The 26605-nt window shown below is 39.5% G+C and overlaps 1 protein-coding gene across 1 annotated transcript in view; it reads left to right on the forward strand.

Moving 5' to 3' along the window:
• Positions 1 to 26605, forward strand: part of PHLPP1 (PH domain and leucine rich repeat protein phosphatase 1) — a 159280-nt gene that overhangs the window by 54216 nt on the left and 78459 nt on the right. Inside the window, exon 2 of the mRNA XM_083358092.1 lies at positions 26102 to 26298. Within this exon, the coding sequence (XP_083214218.1) occupies positions 26102 to 26298 (197 nt within the window). The remainder of the gene's footprint in view (positions 1 to 26101; positions 26299 to 26605) is intronic.

The following is a 26605-nucleotide window of genomic DNA, read 5'->3' on the forward strand; positions in this document are numbered from 1 at the left end:
GCAGACATGTCAAACACAAGGCCTGGGGGCCAGATCCGGCCCGCGAAGTGGTTTCATGTGGCCCGCGAAGCCATCCTGGAAACAGTGAGGGAACGGCCCCCACTGCCTTGGCCCTGGCCCAGAGACCCTCCTTCTGCCAGAGACCCTCAGATCTGTCCCACTCCTGCCCAGGCCCCCATAGGCACCCTTGATGCCAACGATGTAGACCTGGCCACGCCCACCCAGTAGGCCACGCCCACCCTGGCCATACCCACCCGGCCCCCTGAGGGCAACCGCAATGCTGATGCGGCCCTCAAAGAAATTGAGTTTGACACCCCTGCCCTAAGGGAAACTGTGCTTATGATCTTCAGCTTGTCTTTGCTTTATAAACCTGTTAAGGTCTATAAGCTTTTTTGAAGATGACCTTATGTTGTAGTATAAAGTCAGTATAAGATCGGTCTGTGTTTAACATTTAAACCTGTCTTGTAATGGCTTAATCATTATTGCTTAATGTTACTAAAACTGGATGTTGAGCAAAAAGGCAGGTATTTTGAATACTACCTTGAGGTCTTTAGAGAAAGGGTGAAATAAAAGATGACGGTTTTAAAACTAGAATTGGTAATAAATGTTACCGTCCCCTTATTCTAAGAAAAAAGAGGACTTGAATTAGGGGAAGTTAAAGGAAAGAGGAAAAGAGTTAAAAACAAAACAAAAACCCTCTATTCTTTCAGAGACTCCCCCCACCCACCCATTTTGATGAATAGTCCGCCAGTCAAAAAATTTTTGCTTTGAAGAATAGATCTATGTATGGAATTTCCATCGTTTCAAATGACCTTAAACAACCCTGAAATACAGTAAAGTATGGTTTTACCTCTTTTCTCATTCTCTCCTTTCTCTCTTCTCTCTCTCTCTCTCTCTCTCTCTCTCTCTCACACACACACACACAGAGAGAGAGAGAGATAAAGAGAGAGAGAGAGAGAGAGAGAGAGAGAGAGAGAGAGAGAGAGAGAGAGAGAGAGAGAGAGAGAGAGAGAGACTTCCAGAAGTAATTATCAACAACTGGTAGAAGATATTTTTCTAGATATTATGGAATACAGATCCCATTAACTCTGAGCAGTAATTTGTGGGATGTGCCACATTGTTAATCTCTGCTATAAATTGCAAAGGGCTTGAACAGGTCTGCTGCTGCGCTCCTGTCTCAGGTTGGCAGCCTAGCTTCTGTTCATTTTTAAATGTTGTAATTCCTTTTCAAGCTCCTTTTCAGAAACCCTTCTTTTAAACTGGGAAACCCCTACCTCCCCGTACAAGCTTGCCCAGTTAAAGCAAATTCACCAAGAAGCAGAGCAGAAATGGAACCGAATGTTTATAAATTTTAAATATTATAAATAAATGAGCCAGTTTGGTTTAATGGTTAAGATATCAGAATAGAAACAAGGAGACTTTGAGTTCTAATCCTACTTTAAACATGAAAACCAGCCAACTGACTTTGGACCAGTCACTCTTATTCAGCCCAGCTCACCTCACACCGTTCTTGTGGGTGGGGGGGGGGAGAGAGGAGGAGGAGGAAGGAGTATTAAGATATGTTCACTGCCCTGAGTTATTTATAAAAATATTTATAAAAATAATAAAGGTGGGATATAAATAAATACATAAAATCAGATGTGATGAAAAAGCAAGCCTTGTTTCTCTCCATATAATCGAGAGTTATTTAAAGTCAGTCTAGGACATGGGTAGGCAACCTTGGCTCTTTTATGACTCGTAGACTTCAACTCCCAGAATTCCTGAGCCAGCCAAGCTGGCTCAGGAATTCTGAGAATTGAAGTTCACGAGTCATAAAAGAGCCAAGGTTGCCTACCCCTGGTCTAGGACAGCGGTTTTCAACCAGTGGTACGGGTACCACCTGTGGTACATTGGCACCTGGCAGGTGGTACGTGACCATCCTTGAAAAGTGGTAGTGGGGGAGGGGAATGAGCTGAACTGGTGGCAGCACCGTACAAGCCTGAGCGAGAGATGGGTGGAGCTGCAAGGCTGTCAAGACTCAGCAGAAGCGCCGGGATCAGCGCTTCTTTGTGGCTGTCAGGGCTCAGCGGAAGCTCCAGGATCAGCGCCAGGCTCCAGCTGGAGCTCAGCACTGATCCTGGCACTTCTGCTGGGCCCAGAAGGAAGCGTCGATCAGCTGGAATGTTGCAGCATCTCCAGGTCTTGTGATTTACATTCAGATGCTTGGCAACTGATTCATATTTATGACGGTCCCAGTGTCCTGTGAAGTGACCAAAACCTGCTGCAACCACCCAGCAGAGAGGGGGGATAAAAACCAAACACCCCCACCCCCACCCCATCCCTGCTGCCAATCCTCAACAGAAATGCTCACAACAATGAAAACCTTGGACAGGAGGAAGAGCGCCGCTGGGCGGGCAGGCAGGTGTCTTGCTTGGCTGTGGCTTGGGAGGCACTTTTTTCAGTGCCATTGTAACTTCAAACAGTCACTAAGTGAACTGTTGTAAGTTGAGGACTACCTGTACTTCATCATTTATTTTTCCTTTTTTTTTTTTGGTCATCAACTTTTTGACACCTTGCTAGGCGACTAGTGGTACTCGTATGTTGCCATATCCTAAATGGTACAGTGGGTGAAAAGGTTGAAAAGCCCTGGTCTAGGAGAATGCCCGTGTAATGATCATTCATGTTGGTTCAGGCCACTATGGCAAACGGCTGTAAAAATGCTCTGACTAATATTGGCAGTTACACTACGTCCAGTTTCACAATGTTGAGCCAGTGAGCACATTAGTAATTTTGCAACAATCCCCAAATTGCTCTCAAAGTTATATAGCATGGTAAGTGTGGCCATTTAAAATACACACACACACACACACACACATTAGAAGTTCAACAAATCACTGGGTGGAAATTATGCAACCTTTTATTTTCTAAAAATGTAGCTATTCTAGATGCATTATTTTATTTTCTGTTTTTTAAAATTAAAGAAATATTTAAAAATAAAATTAAATAGGGCAGATTGTTGGTAAAGTGGGTGCCAAGGACATCTGGTGGGCATATTGTCATTCTACATTGCATAACATGCTATGGAAGCAAAGTTATTGAAAAGCTTCTCAATATTATATGCCCAGCAAGGTCAGCAGATCTTAATGTTCAAAAATGAGGTTTTCAAAAAGAGAAGAAATGTTCCATTAGTTTAGCTTATGAATCTTAAATAGCGTTCTATATTATCATGTCCTTTTTATTAATAAAATTTTATTGACAGTGAAGTATTTTGAATTAAACCATTTTTTTTATTCCTGCTCCTTTAAATCATTGCTTTTTTAAAAAAAACCTGACAAATCTGTTCCCAGTTTTGTCAAGCTCTTACTACCCATTAAATATAGTCACACATGAGGGAGAAATGAAATGTGCGGGTGCTAGCTAATTGGTTTCTTATGAGATTCCTTCATTGTTGAAGCCATATGCCTGTAGTTGCCACTGTTAAAAATAGTGTAGAAGTATTGTTATCTATGGTGCATATAATTGACTTTCTTAGGGGAACTTGGTAGATTGTGAAATGTTTTCTTATTTACTTCCCCACCTCCAATAATTGGTGTGTGTGTGTGTGTGTATGTATGTATGTATATAAGGTAAAGGTTCCTCTGTTTCAAGATGTCCGAGGACGTCTCTGTGGTCATGTGGCCGGCATGACTAGACGCCAAAGGCGCACGGAACGCTGTTACCTTCCCACTGTAGTGGTCCCTATTTTTCTACTTGCATTTTTACGTGCTTTCGAACTGCTAGGTTGGCAGAAGCTGGGACGAGTAACAGGCGCTCACTCTGTTACGCAGCACTCGGGATTCAACCCACGAAACTGCCGACCTTCTGATCGACAAGCTCAGCATCCTAACCCACTGAGCCACCGTGTCCCATATATACTTCTACTCAGTATCTATGTTGTTTCTATTTGGTGTGTTTTATGGCTTTAGTAAATTTTTGTGTGGCTTTTTCATGGTTGAGATATTCTTTGCTGTGATGTAGTCTTTGCATAAACTGAGCTAGTGAGATTGCTTTCTAATCACAAGGGATTAGAGAAACTCAGTATGTTAACATTTTAAATATTCTTAATACTAAGTGATTAGAAATAGAGAAGAGCCACTGTTGTTTGTGTTGTTTGTGTTAAGAGGAAGTTAAACATTGGGTGTATTCACATTTCATAAAAACCCATTCTTTGTTTTAGCCATGAATTGTTGAATAAACTATAGTGGTCTGTTTTACACATCCCACTGTACTATACAGTGTGATTTACAAAGTGGAACCACATATTGGGTTAAACCAAGAGCAAGCAAATCTCATTAGCCCTTCAAATCACCTTTAAGAGCTGAATTGTTACTTTGCTTAATCAAAGCCAGATCCATGCCAACCAGCTTCTTTTTGAAACAGCAAACGTAGAAAAATGTTCTAACCTTGTGTTTGCAGTACTGAGAACATTTACTTGGCTATTGCTTGTAACAGATTTTTGAAGGATTAATCTTGCTCTGGTGATGTTAAATCCTTCGTAAATTCTTGGGCTTAACTCGTATGTCTTTGCTTTATTTTTCCCACCTTGTTCAATATGTGTAAAGAGATCTTGATTGAGAGATCTTTAAAAAAAAGGAGTGGAAGCAAGCTCTAACTGCTAATGTGCCAAAGACAAACTAGCTTCTAGATGAGGCTGGGGAAAAGCAAAATAATAAATTTTCCTCTGTTTACTTCATTTCTTACTGTATTTGTATCTAGATGTGCAATTATTGGCAGCACAGATTTCCCTGTAGGTGTTTCTGCCTTTAAAGAGGCCGACATCTGAATTTAAATTGTCTCTGTTCCAGTATTTATGAATCATTCCTCCAATGCTAATGATCAAATACCAATCATTTTTTAATTTCCAGTTTTCCTTGATATGTAGGATGAGTCACATTTTAAAATGTTACCCAAGTCACAGAAGTAATTTAGTGCTAATGTTCTGTTGTTGTTGTTGTTGTTGTTATTATTATTATTATTATTATGCTGACTAAACAGTGGCAACCAGTGAAGTTTATTATAGATGATAATTATATAATAAAGGATTGTACAGTGTGCTTTTTAAAAGTTCGGGCTGGCTGGGGAGAATGGATCAAATTGGGAAAGGTTAACAAAATGCCAAACAAAGATTTCCAAGGCACTGTCTGTAATAGTTGAAAACTAATTTTTAATGGTGTGCTGGTGCTATATAACTTACATTCTCCATTACTAAAGGCTGTTTGATGTGGATAGTAAGGAATTATAGTCCATTGTTTCTGAAAGGCATCAGGTTGGATAAGACTGCTTCAGAGAGAGAGAGAGAGAGAGAGAGCGCTAAAAATGGATTTGAGAGGAAGTCCATGTATATTTTCCTTTGTCTCCTTGTCACTTTTGAGCACTAGGTTATGTCTGTCTTGGAACCAATACAAGAACTTTCCACAAAGGCCACTCCCTTTTTAGGCTGCCTCTAAATAGTTTAAGTACAGTTGCAGTTCTTTTCCATTTATATCAATTTTTGTTGGATAAATTAGTTTTATTAACTATTTTTATTAGCCACTTGGATGTAACGGTTAAAGCACCAGGCTAGAAACCAGGAGATTGTGAGTTGTAGTCTTGCCTTAGGCATGAACGCCAGCTGGATGACCATGGACCAGTCACTCTCAGCCCAACTCAACTCAACTCAACTCATAGGGTTGTTGTGGTGGAAAAAATAAGAGGAAGAAGAAGTATTATGTATGTTTGCTGTCTTAAGTTACTGATAAAGTAATAAAGGGGGGATCAAATGAACAAACAAGCATTCGGGCTTTCCTGTTTGTTTCTTGTTACTTGTTATTGCTTGGATAGTAATATTTTGTTGTGAACCTCCAGAGAGCTTTAGATAACAGGCAGAACAGAAATGTTAGGAAATAAATAATATTTCAGTCATTGTTTTGAATATTTTTAATATTTTTATCAGTGCATCGTGTTTATTCCTATAGATGGTCTTCGACTTATAACTGGCTGCTCAATAACTGTAAAGTTAAGATGCCCTTAGAAAAAGTTGCTTGCAACCTGTCCTCAAGGTTATGACTCTCACACACACACACCACACGGTCATGTGATCACATTTTGAGTGCTTGGCAACTGGCTTGCATTTATGATCAGTTGCAGCACTCTGTAGTCATCTGATCATGTTTTGTGAGGTTATTTGCTATTTTCTGGCCAAAAAAAAAGCCCATTGGATAAAATGGATTCAGACTTATAACCAGGTGAATCATTTAACAACCAAGTCATTCACTTAACAGCTGTGATAAAATCGGTCTTAAAATCAGACCTGGTCAGGTGATGACTGAACTCATGAACACAACTTATGACCAAAATACCAGGCTGAGTTGTTGCTGTATGTCAGGTTGTACGTACGTGTATTGCAGGCTCCTGTTTTATATTTTTGTATTTAAGAACAGTGTTTTTAATTGTTCACATTGTTAAGCATCAAGAATGCTGTGGAGGATAAGCAAGATATAAATGTCCCTAGTAAACATTAAAGCCATCTGCATGGCAATAGATAGGAGGAGCCGGTACTTATGAGTGACTACCAAACCAGGTGATCAGATGACACACATGATGATGATGAAATCACACATGTCCCATGGCTTATTTATTTATTAAATTTATTTCATGCCCATCTCACTACAGGCAACTCATATAACTTATAATATTTTATTTATCTACGGTATATAAAATTGACTCATATCGTGGTTGGATGTCTCGACTCATGTATTTAATTGCTGCATTTGCTTGGTTGTGTTGTGTTGGTTGCAAAGCAACACACCTGTACTGGAAGATGGAAAATATATATTTTTCTAGTTGAAATTCCTGGCCTGATCCTGATTGCCCACTGGGGAAAATATATGTTGTTGAGGCTGGAGAATCTGATTGGGGTCAATCTGATAAATTCATGGAATCCATCTCTCTAACCAAACATTTATTCATTTTCTGTACCGTTCATGCAAAAAAACCAAAACAAAACACATTTTTCCCTCTCTTACTTATTCATTTTAATTTAGTTCTTTACAGAACTGGTCCAACACAATGCCTGTCAAGAAGATATGCAGTCGGGATGAAATAAGTCTCCAGCAAAGACAATAAATTATGAGGTGCCTCAGGGGAAGAATAGTTTATAGGGCTTTACTGCTCTTTCAGGCCGATGCAAAAGCACATTCGAAACAAAACACCTCAGGAAGAAACAATAATCTTCAGCCTTTTCAATTCCAGGATCCATCCTAGTTCTCTAATTGGTAATAGTAATATTGCAGTTGGACACCATCTTTGAGTCATCTTTAAGGTCCTTATTTGCCAGAGTGACTGCCTGTTACTCGTCCCAGCTTCTGCCAATCTAGCAGTTTGAAAGCACGTAAAAATGCAAGTAGAAAAATAGGGACCACTACGGTGGGAAGGTAACAGCGTTCCGTGCGTCTTTGGTGTCTAGTCATGCCGGCCACATGACCACGGAGACGTCCTCGGACAAGCGCTGGCTCTTCGGCTTTGAAACGGAGATGAGCACCGGCCCCTAGAGTTGGAAACGACTAGCACGCATGTGCGGGGGAACCTTTACTTTTTTACCTTGCCAGCTGAAGAGCAATTGCTTTCAATTGGAGGACAATTTTGTATAGGGCAGTGGGTCATATACAGGTAGTCTTCCAGTTACAGCCACAACTGCTCAGCAAGGCAGTTGTTAAGTGATTCACAGACAAATTTACGACCATTTTGCCCTGGTGGTTAAACGTATCATGCAGTGGTTATATATTGAAAAGGTAACTTCAAACGTGATGTGTTCTCTGCAGATGTCCTGAAACTAGACTAAAAAGAATCCAATTAAACGAGTCAGAAACATACTTTTATTTATTGAGTAAAATGAACCAAGTCTGCACACTTGCAAGCACCACTGTTACATATATTGAGAAGAAGCATTTTCAGGGAAGTGAACCCTTGCACAAGACATCACCCGAAGCTTAGATTATCATACCAATGCAACTGATCAGTTTCAACAAGTAAATATGAAACTGTGAATTGCTTATGAAAGGGATGTTTGAAAAATTCATTTGTGCGGTCTCCTCCCCCCCCCTTTTCCTCTTTATACGAACAAGTGGCTGTGCTTGTTTCAAAAGGAGGCTATTTTTGTTCTAGAACAGTTGGACAAGGAGCCTGCAGGCAAGGCATTATATATATATATATAAAAAACCCAGCTAAAAGCCATAAAATATGATTTGAAACATCAGCCCTGACTATATGGAATACTGATCAAACTGACGGTGAAGAGGAGAGCAAGAGGAAAAACAGTGAACATATTAAAAAGACAGAAACGTTTCATGTTTTCATAAACAAGATAGATAATGGAAAATTTGACTCTACAATGAAAATAGATTTTTCCTCTCCTCCCTTTCTTTTATCTTTTAATACTTTATAACGCTCACCCACTGCTATCATTAGTAATAACCTGATTTGTCAGCTGCCTATATATGACCTTCTTAATATGTAACATAAAATCTGAATGTGGAATAGTTATATGTTTGGAAAGTTAAACATAAACTCAGCCCCGCCTTATCTTTCCTATGTGTTTTAAATGGTATACCTGGTTTTACCAAGAAAATATTATACTGCATATTCAGAGGGATGCCTGAAGCTATAAATTCATATTTAGTTTTCTGTCTTAGAGTTAGCTCTTCTGTTTCCTATGAAGCTTAGGAATCTTGCTACTGTGTTTTTGTCAGGATATTATACTGTCTCCAAACTTCATTCATTTCTAATAAATTTTCCTCACAGTGTCTAGAAGGTCAGTTTTGATTTTCTAATATATATTTTCTAATATAATATATGCCCCCGACCTCCGATCATTCCGCCGGGGCCTGAAGACCTGGCTTTTTCAGCTCTCGGGCCCAGACTGAGGAAGAATTTTTAATTTGGGGTTTTTTAACTGACTATAGGGTTAATTTAATACTTTTTAATTTGTTCTTAATTTTTGTATTTTGGATTTTTAATTCCCTGTAAACCGCCCTGAGTCCTCAGGGAATAGGGCGGTATATAAATATAACTAAATAAAATAAATAAATAAAATTTTCTTCCCCAGGATCTTATTTACTAAGGTAGTAATCCATTTGGAAAATACTAAAATGTGATATTGGGTACACTTTCTGTTTACCTGGGACAGTGTTGGGGTTTTTTTTGGGGGGGGGAGCTTCATCATAACCCCTTTCAACTCTTTTTAATCTTTTTTCCTCTTTCTGTATGTTTTTGAATTTATCTTTTAACTTTGTAAAAAATTCTGTAGGTATGAAAAAATTAAATGTTTACAGTTGGTACCCATCAATCTTACTTCCAAAGCTGTGCAATGGACTGTCCATCAAGAATGAATGATCTTTTTCTTCTCTAATTTTGAATGCCATGTCCCTTGTTTCCTTTATTTTTTGTCACTGTCTCTGGCAGCTTCTCTCAACTGGGGCTTCCCCGTAGTTATTGAAGCAAATTTTCCATAATGTCCAGCCAGCAGCCCAGAGCTAGGGCATGCTGATTGGGGAAGGTGAGTTAAACCAACATCTAGGGCAGGGCTTTTCAACCTTTTCGCCCATTGTCCCACTTTTAGGATATGGCAACATCCGAGTATCACCAGTCGCCTAGCAAGGTGTCAAAAACTTGATGACAAAAAAAAGAGGAAAAAAGTGATAAAAGTACAGGTAGTCCTCGACTTACAACACTTCGCTTAGTGACTGTTCGAAGTTACAATGGCACTGAAAAAAGGGCCCCCCAAGCCACAGCCGAGCAAGACACCTGCCTTCCCACCCGGTGGCGCTCTTTTTCCTGTCCAAGGTTTTCATTGTTGCGAGCATTTCTGTTGAGGATTGGCAGCGGGGGTGGGGTGGGGTGTTTGGTTTTTATTCCCCCCCCCCCTCTGCTGGGTGGTTGCAGTAGGTTTTGGTCACTTCACATGACCCTGGGACACTGTGACCGTCATAAATATGAATCAGTTGCCAGCATCTGAATGTAAATCACAAGACCTGGAGATGCTGCAACATTCCAGCTGATCGGCATTTCTTCTGGGCTCAGAAGCACCAGGATCAGCGCCGAGCTCCGGCTGGATCCTTGCACTGATCCTGGCACTTCTGCTGAGCCCTGACAGACCCGAAGAAACGCTGATCCTGGCACGTCCGCTGAGCCCTGACAGCCCTGCAGCTCCAGCCATCTCTCGCTCAGGCTTGTGCGGTGCTGCCACCAGTTCAGCTCATTCCCCTCCCCTGCTACCACTTTTCTAGGATGGTCGCGTGCCAGGTGCCAATGTACCACAGGTGGTATCCGTACCACTGGTTGAAAAGCCCTGATCTAGGGAATTGCCAGGTTGGGAATGAGGACCTATTTCTTGAGGAGGCTGATAGATTAGAAGTCTTCTCATTGTCGATAGACACATCTAGTAGAGTATGCATCTGCCCAGCTGCCCAATTAATAAGTTGTTTCTGAGATCTGATTCCTAGGCAATGGGTACCTCAAAACACTGAAATTCGAGATGCATTTTTCATTGCTGCCATCCCAGGCAGTTGCTACATTTGTGTGAAAGACTGGACTTTTTCATAATTTCGGTTCCATCAGATGCTCAGGTGATAATAATCATAGTTTATTTTAGTCTGGTAGACATTTTGCCTCTTTTCTTTACACTGATAGAATCATGGGACTCTTTGAGTTGGCTGCATTAAGCAGCAGTGAGATTAATTTGGCTTTGATTTTGCATGTTTTGGTGTGTCCACTCAAGTATTCTAGATGGTAAACCATGATTGGCAATCCCAGTTGCTTTATGGTAACAAACCATGGTTAAATAAAACTGTTGCAAAGCGTGAATAAAAGAACTCAGTGTGATCTACCCTCGCAGGAAGAATTTCCTTTGAGAAGCAGAACACAAGTAATCACTCTATTTGAAGGCAGGAATGTTAGTCCTGTATAAAGTTAGTCCTAGTAAAGGTTTTTGTTTTTTCTCTCTCTTTAGATGAGTTAATTTGGGTGGAGCAGCAGCCAAAAAGGCAGTGTGGGCACAATGACCAAAAATGGGAGAAAGATCCAAAGAAACCAAATTTTGCAACTGCAGCAAGTGTAAATCTAGTGATTGCCAGCAACTGTTTACATGCAGTTGGCTAACCATTTAAACCTCTTTTAAAATGTCACCCAGTCAGCCTAATTAACTTTTATGGAACAACTTGGAACGAATGTTACAGACGCATTGGATGCAGTGATAGATTTCAGTAAAGAAAAAATTGCCGAAGTACAAACAAGGCCTAATTTAGTTATCTCCCCTTTAAAAAGGAAAAAAAAATACTAGCAAAATTTCACAGTAACACTCTGCAGTGTAATCTTTTCTGCTTATTTTATAGTTTTAATACTGTAGCCTGGGTTACACATGGATAAACCCACAAGGGGATTTCTTTTTACAAATGTTTAGATGTTTGAGCATATTCTTAACCTCACCCTTCCCTTCCTGCATGGGTGGAGATGAATACATACGAAACATAAATAGATTGTGTGACAAGTAAGATAACATGTGTAGTCTTCCTTCCCCAGGTTTTCTAGCCTTGAGGGGGAAATGCACTAAAGAGGATTTTTTTTTTCATTTAAATGAGTTGAATTCTTTTTTTTTTTTCTTTTTCTTTTTTTTGGGGAGGGAGTTTCCTTTGAGAGAAATTTCAGAGTGTTCAGACTGCAGCCCTTAAGAGGATACACAGCTCTGTATAAAAAAAAAACACGTATAGTCAAGGAGATAAAGAAAAAGTCTACAGTGGATTTGGATGGAAAACATGTGTTTTGAGCAGTTGCCTCAGTGTTACCCGGAACTTAGAAATACTTTTTATTTTATTTTTTTATTATTTTAATTCCATTTATATCCCGCCCTTCTCCGAAGACTCAGGGCGGCTTACAAGCTTAGCAGTTCTGCCATAGGTTATGTAAAGGTATTTTGTTACAGAATCTGCCAGCTTCAGAATTTCAGTGTCACAGGAAAGGGGCAAAAAGCAGTGCCATCCCTTCTGGGCGCTTCCATGGCAATGCAGCAAACGATTAAAGAATTGCAACTGTACAGTGTCCAGATTCAAAGGGGAAAAGATGATTTAGAGAGCGCTGGGGCAGTATCTTTTCCTAGGGTCTCCAGGGTTGGTCTCCACAGCTGCAGTCTGAGCTGAGGAAAAGATGCATTTGGTTTAAGGACATCCGGATTGCTGCACAGTCTGGTTAAGACATCCGTATGAGCCCTGAATTGGCTTTTCGTAAAGGATAATGCCTAGACCAGGGGTAGGCAACCTCGGCTCTTTTATGACTCATGGACTTTAATTCCCAGAATTCCTGAGCCAGACATGCTGGCTCAGGAATTCTGGGAGTTGAAGTCCATGAGTCATAAAAGAGCCGAGGTTGCCTACCCTGGCCTAGACGGATACCACTATAATTGTTAAGATATTGCTCACAAACTTACATTGGGTCCAAATGCGAGCAATTTACCGAGTTATCATAAATGCCAAATAATTCATGCAGAATTGCACTGGTCAGGTTTAACATGTTACGAAAGGGAATATTTATACAATACTAACCTGAATACGATTCAGTACCCCATATCTCAGATTGACAGCAGAAATAAAGTAGTCTTTTTTTGGTTTTGGTTTTTTTTTTTTTTAAAAAAAGCGTTAACTTTTTCTAGGTCTGTTACAAGGCATGTGATTATTAGATATGTGACATTATTGTTTGTAGAGTTGTCTACTACGAGATGGGCGGCAAAAAATTGAATCAATCAGTCAATACTTAAGGTGCTTTGAAACATGGCAAGGTGCCCATGTTGCTTGTGTCTTCAACTCCTTAAAGCAGACACATCCTTTTCTAGATTGGATTCTACAGCTGTAAAATAGTCCCAGGGAAATGTGTTTGGTGCATTTCTCTGCAGCCTATCTTATACATGTTATGATAAAATGGTTGCATATTGGTTGAACTCTGTATCTCAGAGGTCCCCAACCTTTTGGGCACCAGGGACCGGTTCCGTGGAGACAGGTTTTTCTACGGACTGGAGAGTGCATGGTTTTGTGTGCTGCCTGCATTCCACGGATGGGGCTTTGCTTGTTTGTGTGGACAGTTGCAGGCATGCCTCGGCCCGGTACTAGACCCCTGGTGTATCTCCCTCAGTACCCAAGGAGGTAAAAGAGGAAGGACTGAGAGGGAGAGAGAGAATGAGTGAGTGAGTGAGTGAGTATTGAAACGAATGCTGGATTTTTGCAGGGCAGGGCAGAAACTAATGTATTATAACAGTGGTCTCCAATCTTTCCGTCTCAGCGGAGCAGCGGAGGCAGCATGAGGGGGGAAGAGGGGATGGTTTCGCATGTGCATGCTGTTTTCACAAGTGCAGCTTTGTGCACACTCGCCCACCACTTCTGTGCCCTGGTTCTGAATGGGCTGTGGCCCAGCACTGGGCTATGGACCAGGGGTTGGGAACCCCTGGATTGTAAGACCTTTAGGATATTTTGAAATCAGTTTTGGAAAGAGTAGCATCTCTGTGAAGGATGCTTATGGGCTGTTTTATGGCTACAAATAGTCCCCAACTTGCAACCATTCGTTTAGCCACCGTTCAAAGTTACAATGGCATTTAAAAAAGTAACTTGTGAGTGGGTCTCTCACTCTGCAGCAGACAGTTGCAGCATTCCCCCCACAAGTCATGTGATCAAAATTCGGGCGCTTGGCCACCGGGATGAATTTATGATGTTTGCAGCCTCCCGGGGTCCTGGGATTGTCATTTGCAACCTTCCTAGGGAGCTTCTCTTAACGGCCACATCATTTACTTAACAACCATGGCAAAAAGGTTGCGTAATGGAGCATGACTCCCTTAACAATTGTCCTGCTTAACAACAGAAATTGTGGGCTCAATTCTACCAATATTTTTGAGGCGCAAGAAGAATACCGGTAGTTCATTTTGAACTTACATATGTTCACTGCTGAATGGAATCTGGTGACGGTGAAGAAGAGGTAACAAATCTTCATAAGCTTTGAACTTGACATGAGATAAAAGAGATGTGATACTAGCTAGAATCAACAGAATGGGCTTTTTTTTCTTTCATAAAGGAAACCCACCATTTTAAATGTAAATATCTCAGCAAGCAGTGCTGCTGAAACAGGTTGGAATGTCTTTGTTAGCATTGGCCAAAAGTGCTGTTTAATTACGGCTTGTTCTCTGAATATTGATTAAGCAAATATAGGCTTTTTAGACAGTTCTGTGTCTGCTCTGGAAGTCCCCATTTTCAAGCCTGCTGAAAGCTGCAAACTTCAGTAATAGGTTCTTGGAATTTATTCAGATAACTCATCTTAAAATATATTAATAACATCACCATTTAAATACTCTGGGCGGCTGGAAACTTGGATGTGTAATAATATGAGTGTTTTGCTCTTTAAGCACTAATATATGTGTAAAGCTTGCTCTAAATTTAACACAGGTACAGATTATGCAAATTAGACAGTTGTTGAACTGGCTGCTTGCCTGAATATCTGCTTTAATCTATCGGTTCAGCTTTTGTAAAACTTATCCTAAATTGTTAGGAAACACGGAGTGAAAGATAGTTTCTTAGAACTGTGAGAGATCACAGTACAGATGAAGACCCCAAGCTACAGTCGTTTCACAATATATGAAAGCAGGCATAGATTTAAATTCTGATTTCTCTTTGAAGCAAGATATGAGTTTATTTGTGTTGAAAGGGTATTCAGATCTGTAGATTCCTGAGGAAACTAGACAGAACTGTTGCTGTGAAACTAGTTTTTTTTTTTTTTTAAAAAAGATGTTTTCAGGAGCTTTGTCTAAATTTGACATCTGGGCCAAAAGCAGAATATAAACATCCCTGTACAGTAATTAGCTTTGTTTGGTCCCGTCCTCATTTTGTCTTTGGGATGTTGTTACTTCATGAGTTTCAAATATGCAAGTGATATATTGATAATGATTGCATGTGCTTTCAAATAAATTATTTTAGGGGTTCATAGGATCTGGTGCATGGCATTTATTTCACCCTAGATAAAGCACCAATCTAGTTAGCTACAGCAGTCATGATCTATAGCAGTTGTGAAATTGCATCCCAACAAATGGCTTTGTTAAGATGGGATGAGGTAAAATGGGATGGCTACTTCTCCTCCAGCCCCTTTTTCTTGACCTTGCAGTAGGATCCATGGAAGAAAAAGAAGGGAGTTTGAAGCAGCACTCAACAATTATTATCCTACAAATGTTCACTGCTGACTTCTTCCTATATTTTCATAGTCTTAAGTGTATACTGAACGTGATAATTGGCTTCTTTAGTGATTAAAAATTAAATAAAACTTTGAAACTGCATTTGGGAAGGCATTCTGGGAAGTACAACCCAATATATTTGGAGTCTACTAGCAGTGGGTTAGGACGCTGAGCCTGTCGATCAGAAGGTCGGCAGTTTGGCGGGTCGAATCCCGAGTGCCGCGTAGCAGAGTGAGCGCCTGTTACTCGTCGCAGCTTCTGCCAACCTAGCAGTTCGAAAGCACATAAAAATGCAAGTAGAAAAATAGGGACCACTGCGGTGGGAAGGTAACAGCGTTCCGTGCGCCTTTGGCGTCCAGTCATGCTGGCCACATGACCACGGAGACGTCCTTGGACAAGCGCTGGCTCTTCGGCTTTGAAACGGAGATGAGCACCGGCCCCTAGAGTCGGAAACGACTAGCACGCATGTGCGGGGGAACCTTTACCTTTTAACCTTTAGGGTTGAGAAGGCTGTTTTAAGCTGTCCACTATAATCCAGTTGTACACTATTTGTGTTTTGCTCTATAGAATTTTCAGTATTTAGAAATGAGGGCAGTTTATGAAAGACTGTGATTTCTGTTGGTGATTGGTCTACAAGTAAAGACAATTATTATATTAACTATTAACTGCCCAGTAATCTTCAGAAACAATTTGCTATTCTTACTGGACAAAACCATATTTCTTTTCAAGTTTGATCGCTTACTTTAAAACTGAATATGGTACTAGAACATCACAGGTAAGTATCCTGTATCAAAATGTAATCTGAAATATTTCTATATTTTAATTTCTATTAAGCAATTTGTATTCCTTGACTATCAGATCCATTTGTTTAGGTTTTCTCAAGATTCCATATTGGAAAGAGATACTAATTATATTCAAATAGTTTATTTCTACATTGGTTTCCTGTAGGCAACTTTTCTCCTATTCCTGCAGTGCTTCAAAGCAATTTTTCACTGCATCATAAATGGCCAATAAGGTAGCTCTTGCTATCTTTCCTAGGTCTATGCATCTTATTTGTTTATTTGACCTCATTCCTCTTTTTTTTGTTAATTGTCACATAAGTAGACTCAACATATTTTTGAGTCTTCACGGAACTATATCTGTCTCTGTCTGTCTGTCTGTCTGTCTGTCTGTCTGTCTTTCTGTCTGTCTATCGGAACTATATCATGATGTTATATGTTTGCATAGTTCCATGTATTATATCTATTTTGTGTTAGTCTTTGATGCTGTTTTAATGAAACAGTATTTTCTATCAAATCCCTTGTGTGGGGAAAAAACCCTCTTTCCTCCCAAATAAATTTACATTTGCTCACTAAACATTAGTTTAGATTTTTGGCAAGAAGAATTTGTGCTCTAATCCAAAGCATGTTCTTTTAGAATTTGAGCCAGTTTGTGGCTTCCTTAAGAATATTAGAAACTCTATAAGTAAGGATTTGGTTTACATGACATATCAAAAATAAATGTGCATTCTCAGCATTTGGTGGGCTTTTTTTTCGGGGAAAAAAGGCTGAGATGTCACAGAAAGGAATATATTCAACAATTTAGCATGAATTGCTGTAAGCTAGACATTCTTTCCAGATGGGCACAGTTAAAGCCTGTTTTTTTATAAAACTAGAGGCAGATATTTTCTCCTTTTTCCCTATTGTGGAATATAGAGAATTGTTATTTGAAGTCCCAATGCTCCTAGACAAAAATGAAGGATCCTTGGTGCTCTCTGAGCTTGCTTGTTTTCTTGCAGACGTTTCATTATCCAAACTAGGTAACATCATCAGTGCATGTACAAAAAGCATCAAACATCATTTTGGGGAGTTCTTGAAAGGAGAACTAGAACAAAAGAAGTTGAATGGAAGTGCATCTGGGCCACTTGCATCAGCAGTAGAGGAGAATGTTCTTGAAAACTTGTAGACCGGGCAAGATGCGAATTATTCCACAATTGACAATTGAGTACAAGCACACAGATTGAAACCAGTGATGGCAAACCTTTTAGAGACTGAGTGCCCAAACTGCAACTCAAAACCCACTTATGTATTGTCGGGTGCCGGGTCGGCGTGGCCCATTGGGTAGGTTTGGCCCATTGGGTAGGCGTGGCCCATTGGGTGGCCGTGGCCCATTGGGTGGGCATGGCTGCGGTGGTAACAGCAGACTGGTGGGACTAAAAAGTTCAGTCAATCAATTCCAACTTTGAGAGATTTTTTTTTCCCCGCAAGAAGTTGAAATTGATTGAACCTTTTTTTTTTGCACATGGTGGTGGAGGGCTAAAGTGAAAAGCTTTTATAAAACCCAGCTGAAGGCCTAGGACTCGGGTGACGGCGCACGTGCCCACAGAGAGGGCTCTGCGTGCCACCTGTGGCACCCGTGCCATAGGTTCGCCACCGTGGGATTGAAACCATTGTCGTATTCTTACTTGGCTAGCTACGAAATGTACACACTGCCTCAATCCAGGCAGATTAGAATGTGCAGAGTATAAAATAACATGATACTAATACAACAATAAAAAATATAAACAACAGCCTGGTTCTTTCTGTTGCACTTTCTGGTAGGTTTGGACTGTCTGAAAGCTTTTTCTGACCCCCCTGGATTGTAGGGACAGATTTGATCAGGGGAAGGAAGTCTCTTGTGTATTCATGTCTGCTATAGAGGGAATAGGGAATACCTTCAAGGACTAGAGGAAAACACACCATCAAGGCAAGGGTCAGATAGACAGGGCTTCAGCCCAGACTAAAAAAACCAAATTAAAAAACAAAACAAAACTGGGACAGGCTCCTCTCTAGTTCACCCAAAGATAAAATGAGAGATTGGGGAAGCCCATTCAGATTTGCAAGATTCTGTTTCTATCGCTGGTACAATAATAGTAGTTTTTACCTATGTGGCATTAGTTTCTCAGCCTGATCTGCTTTGTATGACTGACACCGCTAATCGTTAGGAACTTTTAAGATAGTGACCACACATCGCTACTGGGGCAGGACAGCAGTATGAAGACTGACCAGTAAAATATATGATATGTTGCTTTTTGGACCCGCTGCAATTTCCAGGTGTTCTTCAAGGACATTCCCATGTAAAGTGAATTTCAGTAATCCAAACAAGAGATAAGAAGAGCACCAATGCATATTGTTTCAGATAATACTGCCATTGAAACACCAGCCAAAACTAAACAAGGTCCTTGTATGCCCTAACCTCCGCTTGCTCCTTCAGAAAGAGCCAGTTTTTCAAACATGTGACTTCTAGAAAGCTTTCATTGTTTATTTCCCTTTTACAGATAGGAAAATGGAAAGTGGGCAGTTGACCCTTTTGAAAAAAAACCGAGGACTTGGGCCTCGCTCTGCTTCATGTTTGGAGAAAAAATTGTATTTTTGTGTGTGTGGGGGGTTTATGTGTACAGTATGCCTCATTTTTCTCAAGATTCAGCTAAAATATATGTAGGTATCCAATTTATTTTTTTTTAATTTTAATTCCATTTATATCCCACCCTTCTCCGAAGACTCAGGGCGGCTTACAAGCTTAGCAGTTAGCCTTCATTCTATGTATATGCCTGCTTATTAGGGCTTTCACACAGACCCCAAGCGGCATTATTACAAAGTCAGCTTAATTGCTCCCAACAATCTGGGTCCTCAATTTATATCTGTGGATTGAGGCAATTAATGATCCACCAAACCAGCCACCAAGTGTATGTGGTACCTAGGCAGATAATTGACAACTCTTTTGTTATCGAGTTTCAGGTAAGTAATCGAAGAAGGAATCACATGCCATTTTCATCAAGTATTTGTGTGTGGTTTGGGGACTGTTTGTCAAGCCAATAAATTGGCAACTGTTTTTCAAGCTTGTTTTTCCATTCCGTTAAAGCAGACATGTTAAAGTCGCGATGTCACATGATGTCTCACAACGTATAGGAGCTTTCCCCCCATTGCCGGCAATGGGATGGGTGTGATTTCGTCCAGATGTGTCTGGCCCGCGGGCTGGCAGTTTGACACCCCTGCGTTGAAGAGTCATTTGATTATTTGAGACAAAGCCTGTATTGAATCTCATATGGTAGCTTATACCATTCGTTGCAGTTTGATCTTCATGCTGTTTAAGTGTAACAATGTTTGGCATTCCTGTTTTATCAGTCACAAAACTCAACTGAAGCACATCTGTTTGACCCATTGTCATCCACAGTGATTTGCTTGCTTGACTATCAAGAATTACTATTGTGCTTCAAACACTTAAGTAATGGAGGGGCACCAGTCACTACATATAAATCTGTCTAGAGATACACAAGAGCAGTTTGATAAGATGACAGTCTTTCGGAATAAAATTCAATATTTTTGCATATTTGGCTGAGTACTGTTGTAGGATAGTGATAAAAATGTCTTCCATTTCATTGTATTCAGTAAATCAACTTTACAGTTCTACATAAAAATGATGAGAGAGATGGTGCCCCTGAATTTGTAAACTGCCTTTTGAATTTATAAATATTTTAATGTTGACATTCTCTTGTGGCAGTTGCTTTGCTGCTGTATTGATGAGGGATGCTGTTGGAGACAATGAACTTTCCATGCTGTCACAATGTACTTGGAAGTAATGGTTTTCAGGTTGAAAACCACATAAACCATATAAAAAATGATCCACGAAAGCTCTTGGACTTCAAGGAAAAGAAACAACCTTTAACTTGTTATTTAGAGCACTTTTTTCAAATTCTCTGTGGGTGGATAGCATTAAATAAACATTCAGAAAACCAGGGAGTATCCAGCTGAAGTAGCAAATTCTGTATTTTTGTCTTTAATAGCATAAGAGGTCATGTTTTAAAAGAATGAGTAATCATAGTTAGAAATGCTTCCCATTCTCTGTGCTTTAAAATATTATCCGAAACGAAATACTTATTAGAATACTCTTTATTAAAATATTTTATTATTTGCCATTTGGGATGGGAGTTGAAACTGTGAGACTGCTCTGGTTTCTCACAAGCCACCTGTTGGCGAACATGGAATGTCCAGTCATTAAGTTGTAGCTGACAGAGCCATTGCCCAGCCCCCCATCTTCCTTTCCCACATGCATCCAAAACTGGACAACTGATTGTTGAGATGAGGAGGCATGGCTGTGATTTTCCCTGGCAGATGTTTAGTGGGGAGGCAGATCGTGGTGAATCGACACGAACCATTCTTGGGAGAATCACTGATTCAGGACATCAACTCTTAATATCAAAGGTTGAAAATTTATGCAGACCGATAGTACTAGCAGAACTCTTGTTATCCTACTTAATTCTACGGTTTCTGCTGTTTTAGAATCGTAGAATCATTAAGGCTGGAAGGGACATGGGACACTGCAGTATAAAAGAATACAGTATAAAACAATGGTATAGGGTTTCCTGCCTGAGCAGGGGGTTGGACTAGATGACCTCCAAGGTCCCTCCCAACTTTATATTATTATTATTATTATTATTATTATTATTATTATTATTATTATTATTATTATTATTATTATTATTATTATTATTATTATTATTTCCCATGATCTTGATGCTATTCCTCTCCTCATGCAGCCTAGAACTGCGTTGGCTTTTTTGGCAGCTACAGCACAGGGCTAACTTTATAGAATACTGATTTTATTTGTTTGGGGGGGGGGAAGAGCAAGAAATTCAGTTTAACCATTGAAACTGATGAAACGCTAATGCCACTTCTAGTTTTTGGCAGGCATTCCCTGATATACATAAAAGGAAGTAACTTGCCATTTCTTTTAAAATAGATATGGGGAAATCTTCTAGCCCTCTAAATGGTGCCAAACCAGAATTCTCAGCATCCCTCAGCAACATCTGGAAGGCCACAGGTTCTCCACCCTTTTTAAAATAAAACATGATTCTAGCAGAGGCATGTCCTTTGGTCACCGCAATCTTTTCCTGTATAGCTTTGAAAATCAGAAGACTTTATCCTTAGTTTTAGTTAATCCTCAACAGTTCCTGTCTTGGTAGACCTACCCAGTCATCTTTTTTGAAGGTATGAGGAATGAAGACATTGTATTTCATGCCTGAGAGTAGATTAAAAGATAAAGGTAAAGGTTCCCCCGCACATATAATGTGGCTTGTTCAACAAGCCATGTGAAAATATCCTGGTTTAGCACTATATGTGAATGCAGCACGAAGAAAGCAATAGACTCCCAGTGTTAAGGGTTTAAATTTGTTAAGAATGCTGAGTGGCTGATTGTGTTAAACAAAGAGGTAAGTAGAAAAAGAAGGGAAATATAACATTTTGAGAAGATAATGCGATTACAGTGCTAAAAGAGACTAAAAGTATTATGTACATGAGGGGGGGGGAATTCTCCCTTTTATTTTTTTTACTCCCTTCTTATAGATTACAAATTTGAAATAAAGAAAAATGGATTATTAAAGGGAGTGAAAGTTATACAAGGGAGGAGAGAATTATTGAATCACACCAGAAAAATATATTTGCATATAACAGAAAAAATTCATAGAAGAAAATACTATTCTATCAGCCAGAAGAATGTTGAAAAAGTAAAGGTTCCCCCGCACATGCGTGCTAGTCGTTTCCGACTCTAGGGGCCGGTGCTCATCTCCGTTTCAAAGCTAAAGAGCCAGCGTTTGTCCGAAGACGTCTCCGTGGTCATGTGGCCGGCATGACTAGACGCCAAAGGCGCACGGAACGCTGTTACCTTCCCACCGTAGTGGTCCCTATTTTTCTACTTGCATTTTTACGTGCTTTCAAACTGCTAGGTTGGCAGAAGCTGGGATGAGTAACAGGCGCTCACTCTGTTACGCAGCACTCGGGATTCAACCCGTCAAACTGCCGACCTTCTGATCGACAAGCTCAGCGTCCTAACCCACTGAGCCACCGCGTCCCTATACAGACATAATTTTATGTTTGCCTTATGTTTCTAGATCAGGGGTCCCCACCCCCTGGTCCATGGATGCCAGCAACTGGGCCGCATAAACAAGCAAAGCCCCATCCGTGAGATGCAGGCAACACACAAAACCACACACTCTCCAGTCCGTGGAAAAGCCTCTCTCCACGGAACCAGTCCCTGGTGCCCAAAAGGTTGAGGACCTCTGTTCTAGATGAAAAGGCTGGGCATGGGGCAGGGTTAGAAAGGAGGGGATCTTAGTGCTCTCTGAACTTTCTTGTTTTCTTGCAGATGTTTTATTAGTCAAACTAGGTAACATCGGTGCTAGTACTAATATAAATATTCTCCTTTACGGTTTGGAAAGAAATGGTTATAGCCAATCCAAGGTACTTGCTGTCCTGACCGGCGGTAATTTTATGTCTTTTAACATGTTTTTTTTTAAGAGAGAAGGTGCAATCTGATATGGTTGATGTAGGTATGAGAATTTAACTAAGTTGCTTGATCTGGCCAGAGACTGTCCTGTTTTTAGCAACATAATCTTGGAAGCAAGATAGAAAGATCATACCAATTATTTAGTGTTTTCTTTTTTTTTTAAAGACCAGTTATACTTTATAATTTCAATATGCTCATGAAACATAAACTTACAGTATTCAAATAGTAATTGATTGACAGATTCTACAAAGGCACAGAAATGGCTATGCATATTAGACAAACCCTTGAGGTATCTATCAATTAAATAACTCTTAAGTACAAAGTAGTAAATGTACTCAAGCTAGTTTATACATATCCTTTGCCTAAAAGCAATGTTTAAATTGACAGTTATGCAGTAATGTTTAAGTTGAATACAGGTGGTTCTGTTAGATGAGAACAGGTTATAATTTTTTTTTAATTCCATTTATATCCCGCCCTTCTCCGAAGACTCAGGGATGTATTTATTTTACTTCTGTCTTCTCAGACTCCTTGAAATCTTAAATTCTTCTCTGGTACGTAATTGCCAGTCTCCTCCTCAGCCCTTCTTCATAATTACAGGACACCAACAAAAGTTTACTTCTTCAAAGATTTGACTTTCAAAACTAATTATATTTAAAATCTCTCACCTTTGTGTCTTTTCACAACAATTTTATTTTGGGATTCGAGCCATTCTTGTTTAATTACTTGAGTGTCCTGTGGGTAAACATATTGATTAATTTCAATACACTAGAGCAATTCTTGTTTTCCTACTTTTTTTAGAGGGAGAGACTTGGGTAGATACTGTATAAGTTTTGTGGGCATAGGATAAAGTATGGCAATCACCCTCTCTTTACAGGTTACCTGTTTCTAGGTACATAAAAGTCTGGAAGAAGTAGTCTTGCATCTTAGAGGCAAGAGGAATAAAGATACTTCACCTGTTGTGATATAGCAACTTTAAATACTTGATGAAATTATCCTGCAAATCCAAAAATGAGATAAACAAATGTCAAACGTGTAGCATTTGTATATTGGCAAATACTGCAGGATGGGTCCTGAAAATTAATCACTACAGTTGTTCAACACACTGTGGTAGTTGACAGGGTTGACCCGAATTGCATTGTGTTTTGTGCTTTAAGTAGCAACAGTTTGGGAGTGGGCATTTCACTGAATGTTACCAAAACAAATCGTGTCTCTGCAAACTAATCGTATGCTGGGGGGGGGGGGAAATGAAGTAGCCATAGTGATAGAGAGAATGTGTTTTTTTTAAAAAAAAAACACCACAGACTTACAGGTAAAATGCTACCATGATTTATACAAAAAAGTGGTTGTAACGAGAAGCTTGGGTTGCCAAAAAAAAAGAGAGAGAGAGAGAGAGAGAGGAGGCCAGCCTTTCTATGTATTGGATTCCAACCCCTCCCCATGTTTTTATACCCAGATTTGTTGATGTTTTGTCATTGCACCTTGATGTATCTCATCTCTTCCCCAGGATCCGTAGGTGAGATGTACAGATTTTGATGTGCATAGTTTTAAAAATGTTTTTGTGTAGCAAAAGTATGTTTCTTTTATTAGATATGCTCAATAATCTATCTATTCCTTGACCCTTATTTTAATAAATAAGAAAAATATTGATATACTAGCCAGCTCCCAGGATCCTGGGTATACTTTGGGGTATATTTTACAATCCCAAGTAGACTTTGTGTTGAAAACCAATTGGTTTTGTTTCATGATGGCATAATTTTGTAACATTAAGCGGAAGCAGAAAAACCAGATGGAATCATTCTTTGCATTGCTTGTTTTAAATACATTTTAAAAATTAAATCCTTGAAACACTGGATTTCGTACCACGACAGGGCCCAGTTTGGCTTTTCTAACTTAGGCAGTATCTTTTGGCCATTCCAGCTTAAGTTAGTATATTACCATAGGATTAGTCCACTACAGTAAATAGTGCTGCTAGTATTCCCACTTTTACTATGTTGTATATTACATTCTATTTTATTAAGTCTGATAGAATATAAGGATTCTGTTTGTAAAATTTTAAAACAGTTTTGACTGAGTTGGGGTCAGAGAGTATCTTTGTTGTTTATTAGGCACATCTTGACCATGGCTGAGTTAACTGAAATGCCATTTCTGTAATGCAGACATCCAGCTAGTACAGGCAAGATGTTGGTGAAATATTGGACTCTGTAGTTTTGTGGATCAGCCATAGGCACAGCATGGCAAGAGTGAAATGAAGGCCAGAACAAACAATGAGTGAAAATTGCTCATCCAGGAAAATCTTGGCAGAGCTTGCTTCACCTCGTTAATCAACATTTCTTCCCTGGTTCTGCAGCAAGAATGCTGTGTAGCATTCTCACATTTTTCACCTTTCACCTTCTTAGTGATGAAATTGTGTAAAGGAATTATTATTATTATTATTATTGTTATTATTATTATTATTGTTGTTGTTGTTGTTGTTGTTGTTATTATTATTATTATTATTATTATTATTATTATTATTATTATTATTGTGATGATGATGATTTATATACCGCCCCTCTCCCGAAGGACTCGGAGCGGTGTACAGGGCAATTAAAACACTATATACAACACATAATATACAAAAATTAAAATAAATTAAACCAAGTAGCCCTAAACAATAAAACACGTTCTAAAATGTAAAATTTAAAATTTAAAATCTAAAATCCCAGTCCCTCAGTCCAGGCCGGCAAGTTCAGATAGCCAAGTCTTCAGGTCGCACAGATGTATACTGCATCCTTCATGGGAAAATCTTGCCGCTCTAATATATAAGGTAGAGTTGTCCCATCATAATTAAATTATTTTAGTGCTTTAGGGGTAGGCAACCTTGGCTCTTTTATGACTCCTGGACTTCAACTCCCAGAATTCCTGAGCCAGCCATTGTTGAAGTCCATGAGTCATAAAAGAGCCAAGGTTGCCTACTCTTGCTTTAGAGTTTGGAGGTGAAGCAGGTTGTGTTTTTCCAGAGCCTCCTTTTGAGCACTGTAATTTGTACTCGGTAAGTTCTTTCTTCAGAAGCCTTTCTACTAATAGTTTAATCTTGAGGGTCTTTTTGTTGCTGTCGAAACTTTAGATATTCACCCCGATGTGACTGTGATATCTAATTAAACCTTTTCTGTTTTTTAGAACCTCTGTCAAGTGATCAACTCAACCTTGTGTTGGGATGACAGAGTTCTAGTAAAAGGGGACTTTGACTTTGACTTTTGCCCTGCGTTTTTGATATGTTTTTCATGCTTCTGATGTAATTTAAGCTACTCTCCCTGGAAATCAAATTTGTCCAAAGACTTTTATATCCATGTAGTTATTTATATATAAAGATTATTACCCCTAAAATATTCCTGGAGCTAAAAATTTAAAAAAGCAATTGGCAGGACAGGAATTTTCCATGTATTTGGAGTTACGCTCGTCTTTGCATCTATCTTTGGGGATGCAGTCTTCATTTTGTTGTGCTATCTAGAGCACGTTGAAGAATAATTGGAAAAGCACCCTGACTGATAAATTTACTTGCTGTTTCCATTCCAGGAAAGCCCAACAGCACTGGCAACTCTGAACGGATTCAACTCTCAGGAATGTACAATGTTAGAAAAGGGAAAATGCATTTGCCGGTCAACAGATGGACAAGACGCCAAGTTATCCTTTGCGGGACGTGCCTAATAGTCTCATCAGTGAAAGAAAGCCAGACTGGAAAAATGCACGTGCTCCCCTTAATTGGTGGAAAGGCAAGTTAACCATTTCAGTATGTTTGTTTTGCATGGGCATGTGTGTGTTTTTGTATGTGTATACATTTAGTAAAATTAAAATGAATACCGGTAATACATCATCAAAATCACATGTTTTAAAAATAGCGTAATGAGGAATAAAAAAAACCAAGGGGGAAAAATGCAAGAGCAGTATTAATAAATAAAACCCATCATGTTTGGGAGTAATTATGAGCACATTTGTAATCTTAAGAATAATTGTTCATCTGTATTTGTAATTTTTGCTCAAAGAACAATTGTATAGAAAAAGATAACATGTCAAAAACCT

This window comes from Vipera ursinii, assembly GCF_947247035.1.
Source record: "Vipera ursinii genome assembly, chromosome: 3".
NCBI classification, from domain to species: domain Eukaryota; kingdom Metazoa; phylum Chordata; class Lepidosauria; order Squamata; family Viperidae; genus Vipera; species Vipera ursinii.